The sequence below is a fragment of the Nothoprocta perdicaria genome, unplaced genomic scaffold (genome assembly GCF_003342845.1).
Source record: "Nothoprocta perdicaria isolate Ctin4 unplaced genomic scaffold, notPer1 scaffold_25, whole genome shotgun sequence".
Lineage (NCBI taxonomy): Eukaryota > Metazoa > Chordata > Aves > Tinamiformes > Tinamidae > Nothoprocta > Nothoprocta perdicaria.
The window spans coordinates 4,739,755-4,754,002 of NW_020455477.1; the positions used below are offsets into that span (position 1 = coordinate 4,739,755).

At 36.2% G+C, this 14,248-nt stretch overlaps 1 protein-coding gene across 2 annotated transcripts in view; it reads left to right on the forward strand.

Moving 5' to 3' along the window:
• The window catches only part of U2SURP (U2 snRNP associated SURP domain containing), a 37,948-nt gene that overhangs the window by 302 nt on the left and 23,398 nt on the right, over positions 1-14,248 (forward strand). Inside the window, exons 2-10 of one of the 2 annotated variants that reach the window (XM_026040007.1) lie at positions 5,876-5,923; positions 8,387-8,485; positions 9,170-9,284; positions 9,650-9,783; positions 11,685-11,752; positions 12,982-13,076; positions 13,193-13,228; positions 13,328-13,410; positions 13,867-14,032. In XM_026040007.1, coding sequence (XP_025895792.1) covers positions 5,876-5,923; positions 8,387-8,485; positions 9,170-9,284; positions 9,650-9,783; positions 11,685-11,752; positions 12,982-13,076; positions 13,193-13,228; positions 13,328-13,410; positions 13,867-14,032 — 844 coding nt within the window. The remainder of the gene's footprint in view (positions 1-5,875; positions 5,924-8,386; positions 8,486-9,169; positions 9,285-9,649; positions 9,784-11,684; positions 11,753-12,981; positions 13,077-13,192; positions 13,229-13,327; positions 13,411-13,866; positions 14,033-14,248) is intronic. The other variant, XM_026040009.1, reaches the window with a different exon arrangement.

Genomic DNA, 14,248 nt, shown 5'->3' on the forward strand with positions numbered 1-14,248 from the left:
CCGGGCGCGTGCAGCGGGCGGGCGGGCGGCGCGTTGGCGCCGGGCGCGCGGTCACCGCTGCTGGTTCTTGCCTCGAGATGGAGGGTCCCGCCTCGCTTTGCCGTTGAGCTGCGGCGGTTCCCACAAGGTCGCGGTCGAGCTGCGCCCTCTGCCCCCGCGCGCTTTCCCCGCACGGCTCCTCCTTTGCCTGGGCGCGGGCCGTGCTGTGGGCCCGGGCCGCCCTGCCCAGCACGGGCCCCGGGCGCCTTCCCCGCGGGGAGGAGCAGGGAGAGCCGCGGGGCGACCCGGGCCGCGGGGGTGACGGCCCTTTGCGGCCCCGGACGGTCCCGCGCAGCCCGGGGGCAGAGCGAGGGAGTGCTGGGTGTCTCAGGTCCTGAAAACTCTTCCAGTCTTTGTTACCTGTGAAAATCAGTGAAGAGAGAGGAGCCGCATTCCGCTTGAGGAATTTTGGTTCCTATACAGTGATAATTGCTGAGCGTTTTTATGTTCAGCTAAAATAGGATATATCTATATATTCATCTATATTTATTTGTTAGGAAGCCAACTGAGTCATAGTCGTGAAACACTCTTGATGTTCATTCAGTAGTTGGTGTCCTTAAGAGAGAGGTTCTTTATGATCTACTTGAGTTACTGTCAGAGAAATTTCTTTGAATCTTACCTTTGACTTGGAACTGAAACCAAGATTTAGACAGATCTGTATTGGTTAATAACACAGTAGATAACACAGTAGATTGTACTTTATGGAGAGAGGCTTCTGGGAAATAAGACATTTTGGGACTTAAAAAAGTATAATTAGACATAGAATAGTAAGTTGTTAATAACTTGTTAATTACTGCAACCAATAACATAGTACACAAAAACAACTGAGGTGATTCTTCCCTTTTTACTGGAGTTTTACCTTAGGTTTTTCATTTGGCAGTGTAATGTTTTTGTAGAGATGATATATATTAAAAAATATATATTTTTAAACAGCTGTTAGTTTAGAAGAATTGTTTCCTGTCATGGTTCTGTGTTCTGCAAAGATGTGTGCAGACACTTACCTGTTCATACGAAACTACCCTATTGAACTCAGTGGGCCTACTAAAAAATGTCAAATTAAATGTGTAAGAGTAAGTGTAATTGCGTTTACAAACAAAATTGGCTTGCAAATAGGTTCTTATAGACTCTGTAGTATATATTTTAATGGCAATTTCAAGATGTTCCTTTTCTGGCTTCTAGCCGATATCCTGGGGAGAAGAGAATGGCATTTTATTTTTTGTGTTCTGCTATGCTGTAGCAGTTGAAGGCTTTAGCACTTGTACTAATATAAGGCTTCTCTCTTTCAGTACATATGGTGGTTGTCTAGACAATCATTTTGCTTTATAAGATAAAATCCAGTTTATTTCAGTCAAGCATTATCTATTTGATTCACTATTTGAGAAGGGTCAGGGAGATGCTATCTCTTCAGGAGCACCAGTTGTCATTGTGACTGTTGGTAGCTGCTTTTTATGAGGTTAGATAAATTTGAAAGATTCTCTGTGAAATGTGTTGCAAAATCTATTCCGTTGCTCCTTTAAGTCTAGGATAGTAAAATCTGCCTCTGAAATAGCAATAACGGACAAATTTAGGATGGGAAAATAGAGGCTAGATGTAATATTATTTGCTTGGATGGCTACCATTTTTTCTTTCATCTTTTGAGGATGATGACTATATTGCTTGTTGTCTTGTCTTACATTTAACACTGTGTAAAATTGGGTACTACATGGCAGAAGAGAAAACTACCTGCTTGGATCAAGTTGTAGTTTCCCATTTTCAATTGTAAAAGTTGGTGTTTTATAAACACTCTTTTAATTTCGAGTATGTTTCCTTGGCCTCTGAGTAACGGTATGTGTTAATAAAATGTTTAAGAAAGCCTGCTGGTGTATGGATGACTTTCATAAAGAAGTTAAAATATATGAAGAACAAGACTTTAGAAGTGTGGAGACTTCTCATGAGATGAAGAATTCTGAAGGACAAGGAACTGATGAGCATTAACTTTCTCTGTGGTATTGTGCACCTTGTGAAACAGAGCAGGAGAGTTTCTGTGTTGATGAAAATACAAAAGGAGATGTCTCTCTTATTTTATCTCTAGCACGAAAAAATTAAGTATTCTTCACCTGAGTTTAGGGTTACAGTGGAATGGCATTTCTTGCAAGTACTTCAGAGGAAACAATTTTCCATTTACTTTTATGCTTTCAAATGATGTCTATTTAAGTAGTGAGTAATATTAGTATGTACTATTCTAGTACATGTGAAGAGTAAACACATGAGCTATAAAGCTTAAGTTGCAGATGTTTGGAAGTGTTTCTTTTCTTGGCTTCATCATAAACTGCTTGATAGAGAAGAAAGGAGGAAAAAAAAAAAAAAGAAGAAGAAAAATTGGGTTCTGAAATGGAACTTCCCCCACCCCCAGTTGCATTTTAGCATCTTAATACATACTGTGGTTACGTTTCTGTGTTCTTGGTGGCAGGGCTGACATAGGCAGTTTTCCAGCCTCAGCTCCTCCACATTGTCCCTTTTAGATGGTTTGTGGGCAGATGTGAAAAGGATACTGGTTTGGCTGAACCTGCCCAGCCATCCCTTTCCTCGGTGTTCAGCTACATCAGGAGGGGTGATGTAGTTCTGTGTGACTCTGAGCTTTGCTGTGTGGTAGGAAGACAAGATCAAGGAAAGCTGTGGAAAGACGATTAGTGTCTTACACCAAATTTTCTCCTGAACACTTTTCCTATAAGCTATCAGTTATATTTCAATTTAAGTTTGCAGCCATTACAATTCTAAAGATCCCATTCATCATTTTGAAGGGTACAGTACTCTGTTTGAATTTTATTGGCAACTTTGTTGCACTTTGTTTCACTAAATGGCACCAGTTTTAGCAACAAAACTTTTTTTTTTTTTTAAGTTATCATATAGAATATGTGAGGCATTTGTGAAATAATGGTATTGTGCCAGTTTTACCCAGAGATTATCCAGTCTAGGGAAACTGTGCTGGATTTATGGGCACTTGCATTCCTTTCAGGAAGGAAGACCTGGAAGAACAATCTTTTCTCTCCTGTTTTATTTGGAGGCAGCTGTGAGACGGGAAGGAAATTTAAATGTCAAAATCTGAGTGAGTTCTGGGCTCTGCTTTTTTAATAGGATTTTGTCATCAGTTTTATTTATATAGTCTTTTGAATCTTTTTTGAAAGTTGAGTAGCTTGGCTATATTCAGTAAAGGAGCTTTGAGCCATCTGCCCTCCAAAACTGCAGTTTGACAAGGCTTTATTTTACTGCCAGTTTGTGCAAGCAGCCTGCAGTGCTGCTTGAGTTCTGGTGATGTTCTTTAAGGGACGTGTGCAGTGAAAGAGACTGAGAAAGTGATCAAAAATAACCTAGTAAAGAACGATAGGTTTCGTGTGGAGTTTTAGGGGCAGGGAGATGAGCATAACAGGAGATTTGTAGACTGTTTCTGCTGGCAATGCTATTGAAAGATAAACCTGTCACATTTTTTCCTGTTGGTGTTTTGAACATGAAGCGAGTTATCCTCGTATCTCTGAAGTCATCGACTGCAGAACACCACTTTGAGTATTTTTATTTCAACAGCTAGTCAGTTGAGTTGATCATGATTAAAAAAAGAGAAAAAAAATCCTGTTCTGGCTTTCAAGGTAGGTAGGCAACATCATTTGATAGTGTTAAGTCAACTCAGCTGATACACCTCTTAGGAAAAATACCTTAACCCTTTCATCATTCAAGTGCAAATGGATGCGAAGTCTAGTGCTGTGAGAACTTTTTTTATGCATATATGTATGTATATATATACATATATGTAGTTAGTAGCTGCTATTCACAAGTTTGCAGTTTGTCAAGAATTATGTCTGTGTTGTGCTTCAATGAGTATTGCTGGTGGTCAAAAGCAGTACCAAAACTTTGAGTCATTTTTTTTTTTCAGATGGGAAAAGAAGACCTAAAACCAGGAATTGTTGAAGAGAATAACGAGGCTGTCTGCAAAGCTGCTAATGGGCACTGGAAAAAAATGTCCCATAAACTTGCTAGTGTAAACTAAAACTTTTTTTTCAGAAAAAGTCCTTGGAGGGAGCCTTAGTAGAAATTATGTTACTGCACCGATATTTGGAGATAATTTATTTCACAGCACATGCGTCCCTGCTGGGAGGTTGCAGAATTCCCCTGTGCTTCAGCTTAGTGACCTCCAGACTGTCTCGGTCACAGGCTGCTGTTGGCCCTCAGAATGTCTTGAATGCTGCTCTCCATTTGTAATTCAAAGTCTTAAGCTGCTGTAAAGCAGCCTGAGTTTGTTCTGTTGCAGAAACAGTTTCAGTGTCTGTTCAATTTTTCATGTTTTGCCTTAGGGTATCATCTACTGTGTCTAAAACAGCATCGTTGCATTTCACTGTTACTATTTGTTACTGAATGTGACACCTTCTTTGTTCCTCTTGTGGGTAGGGTCAGCACTCATCCTTGTTGGAAGGAGTAGCTTTCCAAAGGGCATTGATATTGAAAACTGAGAAGTGTTAATTCTCTGCCACAAACACCATTTTCCTCAGCAAGATTGGGACTTCCCTCCTGCTAGTAGCTAAGGAAGCCAACATTTTATCAGTGCACCTTTGAGATTTATCTTTTTAAGTGTGTGCCTACTGCTTTGGTGGTGGTGGTTAGCTTCTTTGCTTTTGGTGGACTTAGTGCCAGGCCTTCAAGTTCTGTCTGCCATTCTTTTTCTGGATTTATTTGACTCTAAGAAGTATTGAAGATAAATATCACTGTCTTAATTGATGAAAATGCTTGATGGGAAATGGTAGCAATTTTTAGTAAATTGTTTTCTAAAATAGCATCTGGTGCTTGTCCATTCTGGAATGATGAAAAGCAGCACAGCATATTATTACTTCTGATAGAAGCTGCAAGCTTCTGCTTCGCAGGAAAAATGCTAATGATCTGTAACTAATGAATGAATTTCAGTTAATGAAAATCTATAATAAAATTTCAGTATGACTTTATTTGAACATAAATTCCAATTTAAATATGAATTGTATATGTAGCACCTCTTAGCAGAACTTATATCGATAAATTCGGGCATTACATAGTTCAAAAATATATTTTTCTGTCCTGTTTGTTGGAGTGTTCTTCATTACTTAAGCTTATTAAACTACTGCTCATGTGGTAGTCCAGTAGCTTACATGTGCATATACAGTGTAGTATATATGCATGGTATGTATACAGTTTTAGACTTCTGACTGTGGCATTCTGTGTCCTTTTCTGAAAAGAGAGCAAAGTTTAAGGAAAAAAAAATATAGTTTGTAAGGTAGTGAATTTCAGTGCAGTGTTTTCAAAATGGCACTTCAACATTACATGTGCATACTTGAAACTTTTATGCATTTCGAAAATTCAGTAATAGTTTAGTTTAAAGTGATGATTCTAGCTAGGGCGTATCACAAGTAAGGCTTAAATTGATGGATTACAGGCATGTCAGGAATATCAATGTGCAACATACTGAGAGGAGTTTTGGAAATGATTTTATTGGGAGGCAAATAAGACAAAGCATTTTAATGATGGCTTCTACAGATTCAGTTTAACTAAGTTCCTTTTTCCAATTGTAATGGTTTTAGGAGTGAGTTTATAAAATCCAACTTTGGAAAATGTTGATATTTTTAATTATAGCAAGAACAGCTCTTATCCTTTCTTTGTCTCTATGTAGAGGTTGTTCATGCTGTGACATTTCTCAGCTGTACACTTAAATCTGTTGTGTGTATCTTTGTTATTGCATGTTTGTGTTTGAATGTTGAAATGAAGTCACATCCAAAGGAAAAATCAGGGTTTGTTCCTTGAGGTTTTCCTCCTTTGCCTCACCTCTTCTTTGTTCTCTGCCCAGGTCAGAGCGTCAGATGCAGTGCATAACACGGGCTCTGCGGACACCCATGTAAGTTCACAGGATTAAAAAAATGAAGCCCCAGGCCCAGAACCTCAAAATAAACCTGTTATTGCCTAAGGAAATCCTGTTTACTGCAGTCAGCCTTTGGATGCCCATCAATGAATGTATAATTTGTAGATATTTGTGAATAAAGCATTCTTTTTCACAGTGAAGAATGTTCCTTGCAGAGTTTAAAAAACTGCTAATGTATGAAATTGTACTGAATGATACTGCATTAATAGCAGATGTTTAAACAGGTAGAAGTGTGTAAAGATTGTATACAGTTAACTCTTATTTTGATGTACAGCTCAAAATCCAGGCTGAGTAACTGTTAGAGTCAGTGTATATTATAGTGGCTTTTGTACACAGTTGATTCCTCAAAGATGAAATAATATGGCCCTGATTTAAACTTCCATTTTTTCTTCTATTAGAATATACTTTTAAAAAAGGTAAGAACATTTGGCTAGTCTTCTTCCTCTCATATTATGGTTGTTGTTGAAATTTTATGGCTAACAGTAGTTTTCCTTCATGCAGTGACTTGCTTACTCGACAGGAAGTTTTCTGTCTCTATCCTCTACCTTATTCTTTCCACTATGATCTTTTCTGTTTGCTTTTTAAGGGAAGTAAGGGAAAGAAGGGAAGGCCTTTCAGTAGTCTGTGGCTCTGTTTTCTTTTTTCCTTTTTTTTTTTTTTTTTTTTTTTTTTTTTTTAAGCTACCACCTAAGGTTAATACTATTGTTATAATTGCCTACTGAAATGTGAATTGCAGTTATATTAATTTTATACTGCTCCAGTCACTTGGAAGGTTGTTTTCTGAGACTGTTTCTAAAGTGAGATCTTAGTGCTAGAGCTCTTAAAGCTGCTTCCATTGCTGTATCACTAGAACATACACTCATATGGCAGCACTGTAGCTATCTTGTATCCTTTCCTGATGTTGGTATAAGCTTCTGATAGAAGTACAATATTTGTATTGTCAGTGTTGCTGTGCCATAGTAGTGCGTCCACGTTTTGCCTGGATTGTATATTGCTTGTCATATGAAAATTAATATAGTCTTTTGGACAACATGAAAAGAGGATTTTATAAACTTGCAAAAGATGTAGATGCATGAAAACCTGCTGATAAAGCTGTCACAGGAGCTTCTATTGAGAAGCTTAGCATCATAAATCAGATGAGTCCACATACAACATTGCATTAGTTTGTAATTGAATGTTGTGCTTTCAATTATCAAGGGCAAAACTTCTTTCAAAGAAATATAAAGCATTTTGATGCTATGCTTGTCTATAACTGACAAGTTCAGAGACCCGTTGTTTCTTTAATTTCACTTGAGAGCCTTTGCTTAGGACAGATCTACGAGGTATTTGTGATATTCAACAAGGATCATAAATGAAAGGTATCTGAAATTTTTTTTTTTTCACAGTGATGTTTCATATTAAGTGAGCAGATTCTGTGTAGAAAATACATATTAGAAATAAAAGCCGTTCCACAGAAGATTTTTCCTAAATAAACTTTTTTTTAAATTATTGGCTTCTGACTTTTCTGTTTGTTTTTAACTGTTCATCCTCATAATTCTGAGGATGAAGGGTAACAACTTATGTTCTCCTCCTTGGGACTTTTTTTTTTCTGTATTGTTTCTTTATGAGCTACTGTGTTAAACAGAATTTTCAAGAGAAGTCTCATCTTCCCACTCTTCATGTCTTCTGAGTGTGGTCTCCATTCTCTTTTCCTTTCCAGTGCTTTATCTAGCTGTCATTGCTACCCAAAAATGCCAGTGCTACTCAGAGATGACTTGTGCATGGAGTCCTGCTTTGATCAGGGTTTCAAGAAGTGAGGAATGCCAATTAAATTATTTGAGGCAGAATGAATTTCTGTGAAGTGTGCATTTCTTGTTTCATTTGACTACTAGCTTAAAGCCTCAGGAATGTTTTTTTTCTTCCAGCAAAAATACTACATCTAAACCCTAATATACCGTAATTCAGTTCTTTAATTGTGCCTGTTTGACACTACAAAGTCTTCTAGCCAAAGAATTAGAAAAATCATTTGAATTTTTTTTGCTGAAAATTTTCCAGGATCAATATGTAATTAAAATGCAAAGCTTATTTCTCTGCAAACTTACAAAATTATGTTTTGCATAGTGGTACAGTTTCAAGGCCTTTACAGCCCATTTCCCTCAGATTACAGCAGAGACTGTCTCCGAATGGCATGTTGAGTGAATTCTCAATAAGCTAATGATAAATCTTTTTTCACAATATAGACTTTTTTTCTTGTATTAGATAATTACTGTCTTAGACAAACCTATGTAGTCAGTTATTTTTTGTTCTCCAAATACTTTAATCATCTGCAAATTAAGTCACTCATTAAGGCGTTCAAGTAAAAAGCTCCTGGTATAGACCAAAGTGAACCAAAGTGAAAAATAACATTTTTTTTTGTTTTTGCTGAACATTTAACTTTTTTTGACTTATTCTTTTTTGCAGCCTCTGATGGAAAGTAAGCTGAAAGCATTCAGTATTGGCAAAATGAGTGCTGCCAAAAGAACTCTAAGCAAGAAGGAGCAAGAAGAATTAAAAAAGAAGGTAATTATGTATACTTTTGTGTGTGTGGAGCTGAAGTTAGCTCAATATTAGGTTACAACAATTTCAGTCGCCAAATTTCATCATTAATGTGTTTTTTCAAGATAGGTTCTAATGTTCGGTTGCTAAGAGTAAAGTTTTGAAAATCTTAGTCTTTGAGCCTTTCACACAGAGTACATACTGTATTTCAGTGGGATTTCTCCTGCTTTATTTGTGAAAACACTAGCTTAAAGAGAAGTGCTTGTGCTGCATTTCTTGTCTTGCTAGAGTTAAGGAATTAAATTCTTCCTTTGGAAGTGCGAAAAAAAAGATCGTATTGCTAATCTTCAGTTACACAGTTTGGCCACAACGTGTAAAATTGAATATGTTCTCATGCTCAGCTTAATGCAGAGTGCCAGCCTCATGCCCCTCTTCCTTTCTTTTTAATGAACTTCAATGGCCGTGTAAACTAAAGTAAATGAACAGTTATATTGGAGTGTACAGACTTAGTTTTTCGAAGTGTCAATGCCCATCTCTGCCCACATTCTGTAATTTGAATTCTTTTGTCTAAAATTGAAACTTGTTTGATGAAGTTCGTAGCATAAACTCTAGAATATAAATAGGCATGTCACTTAGCTAATTTAAGAAAAGTTGTCTAGTGGAGGCTGTTCTGTACTGATAGTAAATAGATTAACATTTGCTCTGTAGGAGGATGAGAAAGCTGCTGCAGAAATTTATGAAGAATTCCTTGCTGCCTTTGAAGGAAGTGATGGCAATAAAGTGAAAACTTTTGTAAGAGGAGGAATCGTTAATGCCTCTAAAGGTATAACTCATCTTCTTTCAGTGGGTGGTGCTGGGAGATCTTTTGGCTTTTGAATGAATGATTTGCTTTTAAATGCATTTTAGAATAAATGTATTGCATTTGGAACAGCAAATGAACATGCTGCCAAAACCTGGTTTGCCCTTTAACTTGGCACATGATCTGTCTTTTAATTGTAACGGGCAAAACCCTTTTTATAAAATATCTATGTTTTTTCCTTCATACTGCATTTAGACTATTTGGATTAGCATATCTTTCTAGCTGTTTTAAAATAATACATTGAGTTGAATGGACAAGACTTAAAACACTTTTCTATCCTGTAACTGTATCATGCAGTATTAACTGATATAGTTTGTTAATAATTTCAGAGGAACATGAAACAGATGAAAAGAGGGGTAAAATCTATAAGCCCTCATCACGATTTTCGGATCAAAAAAATCAACCAAGCCAACCATCTAATGAGAAGCCTCCATCCCTCCTAATGATAGAAACCAAAAAGCCTGTAAGTTTTCTTGTCTGAATGTTAACTCCTTGCTTAACAGTCTCATTTGAAGTGCTTTTAAAGTAGAGCCATATGATCTTGCAGAATACTTTTATCTGCATTTGTCACATAATAAAAGAAGCAAAAATTTGAATTTTTCTTAATCTTAAACTGAAAGGCAAAAATGCAGAGATCTGATAGTTCTGTATCCATCTTGATATGTTTCTCTAATAGTGCACTCTAATTTGGGTGCTGTATGTTTTGTTGTATCACATCTGTGAAATACGTGTTTGATGACTGCTGCAAATATCTCTGATGCTGAGAATTTTTTAAATTTTAGAAGTAGTTCTTGTTGCTGCCAATTGTTTTTAAATATTTATTTTTATGAAAATTTGACCTTTATATTGATCTAAACTTTTCTAGTTTATTTTTAAGGAGTTTTTATTAATTAATTTAATTATTTTCATAATGATCAAGTAGTTCCCTTCATCTCATTGAGCTATGCACCTTGCAGGTTTTTGAAGGTGAAATACTTGTTTCTCTTTCCTTTTTGACATCGGCATCATTTCTTTTTCTTTTTTTTTTCTTTATTTTTATTGTTTGTTTTGTTTTTAAACTGAGATTCCAAAATAAAAATAATTGGGAGCAATTTGTTTTTGACAAACTTGGTTTTCAAGTCATGTTGATTACATATGACTTGACTATTACTCGTATGTATGTGTAGTGATGTGTTTGTTTTGGTAAATATCTCGGAAGTATTTAATAAGAGCTTACTACAATCTTTAAACTTACATAAAACATCTGTGGTACTGCCTGCTAGAGTGGGGGAATGAGATGTGATGTTGTGGATATTCCCATTTTAGCCTCTCTTCAACTTTAAACGTAATTAAAGTGAGAACAGTGGGGTAATACTGGCTGGCAGTTTGATATTCATTGTATGTAAAGCTCTACAGTTACAGAAATTGTGGGTAGCATTTTTGTCCTGCTGAACTCTATTTTGTTTTATGCAAGTTTTTGTATTGTAAAAATATTACTGCTTTTCAAAATTGTCATAAATACTTATCAAGTAATGCAGTTTACTCACTTGCCCTGTCCCAATGGTGATTGAAGATAATGAGGTAAAAATGATTTTATTTATTTGGCAGACCATCCCCAAAAACAAACAAAAACAAACAACTTTGCCTGGGGTGAGTAGGAAGTCCAGTTTTTCCAAAGCTGTAGTGTGTAACACAATAAATATTTTGTATGTCTGCCTATTGGAAACATTTTCATTTAAATCCGATTACATAAAAGCAATGTTTTAGAAATTGAGCATTCACATGACTTAGTTAAGGTGCATATGTTACAATAGAAAATAAAAAGTATTACAGTGTCCGTATTCTTTGTAATTTAGTAGTGTTTTTTCCTGAGGCTTCTATTTGGAGTAATTTTCTTCAGACTTGTAGCCAAAAGGAAGCAAAGGAAAGAAATTCTTTTCACATAAAATGTGAATAAAATATTTGGAAATATACATACTGTATATAGGTAGATATCAATTTAATAGAGCATGAAGTCCTGCTAGGGCTGTAATCAATTTTTGTGATAAGTTTCTAAATTGACCAGACTGACAAAATACTTTACAGATACTTAAATTTGTATGTTGTAGAGTGTGTTTGATCATATAGACTTCATTGTAGTAATGACAAGTAACATAATTTAAAGTTATTCTTAATTTTGTATTTTCTAGTTTTGTGTTTGATAGCATTCAGTTGTAATGTTTTCAAGTCTTTTATTTTTTTCTTCCCCTTCTGTAGTTTACTTGATTTGAAACCTGTGGGTAAAATTGCATGAAAATTACCTTAAACTTCACTATATTCATATAATTTGTATGTTTTGTTTCATTCTGTGTGCTGAGATGTTTGCTGATAAATGTTTACTTTCAGCCTTTGAAGAAAGGAGAGAAAGAAAAGAAAAAGAGTAATTTGGAACTTTTTAAAGAAGAATTAAAGCAGTAAGTCTAGTTGTTACTGTAAATAAAGATGACACCAAGTTCTGCTTTTTAGCAGCAATATTTGAATGGTTCTTGCTTTATTATTTTTACAGTGTGTCCCCCCCTCCTCCCCCTAAATACTTGTGGAATGGTGGGATTTCCTTAGCAGCAGCAGCCATGACAATCCTAAACAGAGTGTGAAGCTGCAGTGGTAGCTGCGTGTTCAGGTCTGCGTGGTCTGTCGGGATGGTCGGCTGCTGCCTGACTGAAGTCTCCTGACGTTCCAGGATCAGAAAGAGTGCAGTGTATTGCCAGGGGCTCTTGAGAGGAACTGTAGAGTGAATTTCTATATATAGCAGAAATAAGACTTCTTTAAGCTGAAGTTGAGATATACTTTGGGTTATTTAGACTTGAAACCAAAATGAAGGGAGCTTCCAAAGCAGATTCATTGCCTCTTAAGTGTATAGCACAGCAGAAAAAGACGAATGCGCTTGGTGAGAATAGCTGTGGGTGCTATACAAATAACCTAGTGTATGTGCATTAGAAAAGAATAGTACAAAAACACTTATGGCTGTTCTGATGTTTAATTTTAAATAGTTTAAACTTAAATAATTGAAGCTGTAGACTTTATTTTTGTCTGGTTATTAGTTGGTATAAATGAATTGAAGTGACAGCCAGGCATTCCTGGTGTCTAGTATCTTTGTATCCTGTTTTAAGATGATATTACAAGTAGCCAAATACTTGTAGTTTTTGTGACTGTTGTTGTCAGAAGTATAAACTGAGATGGGGTCCTGTGAGTGCTGGCCATGTTTGAATGGGAGAGTCTATTGCTCTGCACAGTGATAGTCTACATAACTATGGCTAAGAAAGATAGGAACAGAAAAGGACACTCAGGAGCTGTGTGTATTTTGACAAGTTGTCTGAAAGGTCAGTTGGCCTCTGTCAGTTTAATTTGGGTTTCGGGTTTTTTTTCTTCAGAGCAGAGTTCTTGCTCCTAATTTTGTAAACTGGTTCTTGAACTTAACCCATTCTACCTGAGTTTAAAGCAGCCTGGCAGTTTGTGTGGGGAAGCACCACGTCTGGAGTCATTTTGGTGGTTAGATTCCAGTTGATTAAACAGAATTTGGGATATAGTAGCAGTTTGATCCCAATGTTAATATTAAAAATTGATATTTGTAAATGTAATTGATTTTGTTTTTTAAATAAAAATCTGAGATACCCAGTTGTTGTGTTGATTTTTTTTTTTGTAGAATACAAGAGGAGCGTGATGAAAGACATAAAACAAAAGGTAGATTGAGTCGTTTTGAGCCACCTCAGTCAGATTCAGATGGCCAACGTCGCTCAAGTAAGTAGCTGTCTTTATTTTTGGTCTAGAAAACTTGGAGACAATATTTTTATAAATATATAGACATACATGCACCCTTTATTGATTTTTTTGTTGTTGTTGTTTCTTTGTTTTAGTGGATGCTCCTTCAAGACGAAATAGATCGTCTGGTGGTAATATAGATTCATTCTTCATTTGATGCAGTGTTGTTGTTTAGATGCATGTAAAATATGACTTGTGTGGCTTTTATTTCCTGTTTTTCCTCATCGTAGTACTGGATGATTATGCCCCAGGGTCACATGATGTTGGAGATCCAAGCACAACAAATTTGTATCTTGGAAACATTAATCCTCAAGTAAGTTTTGAGCCAAATAGTTAAGTGCAGCATTGGTATATTTGGGCCCAGTTACATTTTTTCAGTAGCTATTTTTTTCCACTAATTATTTTATTTTAAATCATATGCATAGGTTTAAACCCGTAGGTAGAAATGGTGACTGTAGAGGCAGTATTCATTTGAGTAAATGCTCAGTCCTGCAAAAGTTAGTGTTAACACTGTCAGTTCCTAAAAGCAGAAATGCTCAGTGGAAGTTACTTGTCCATAGATAGCTGTGAGAACAATCATATCTCTTAGAAAACTGTGAGTGGGTGGTTATATTTATTTTAAGGCATATTTTATTGGGGAGATGTTTATGAATAGCTTTGTTCCTGTTTACCAAGAAATTGAGAAAAATCTCAGTATTTGGACATGGATGTGAATGTAGAAATACAGTAGATTATTCCAAATTTTGCCTTTTTTTTTTTTCCCCTGCAGATGAATGAAGAGATGTTATGTCAAGAATTTGGACGTTTCGGACCATTAGCAAGTGTCAAAATTATGTGGCCAAGAACTGATGAAGAAAGAGCAAGAGAAAGAAACTGTGGCTTTGTCGCCTTTATGAACAGGAGAGATGCTGAAAGAGCGTTAAAGAATTTGAATGGTGAACATACTTTTCAGTTCTGGACTTGTAGTACCTTTGTAGGAATAATTAATGCAATAGGCTTTTATTTACATAAGGTATAGTTTGGTAGGTGTGTTACATGAATGAACAATGTAAGCAGCAGTTGGTAGACTTTGAGAAATGTATCTAAATACTGCACATACAATGAGAAATAGGCAAGTGCAGAACTAATTTATAACATGACTTCTTCCCCTT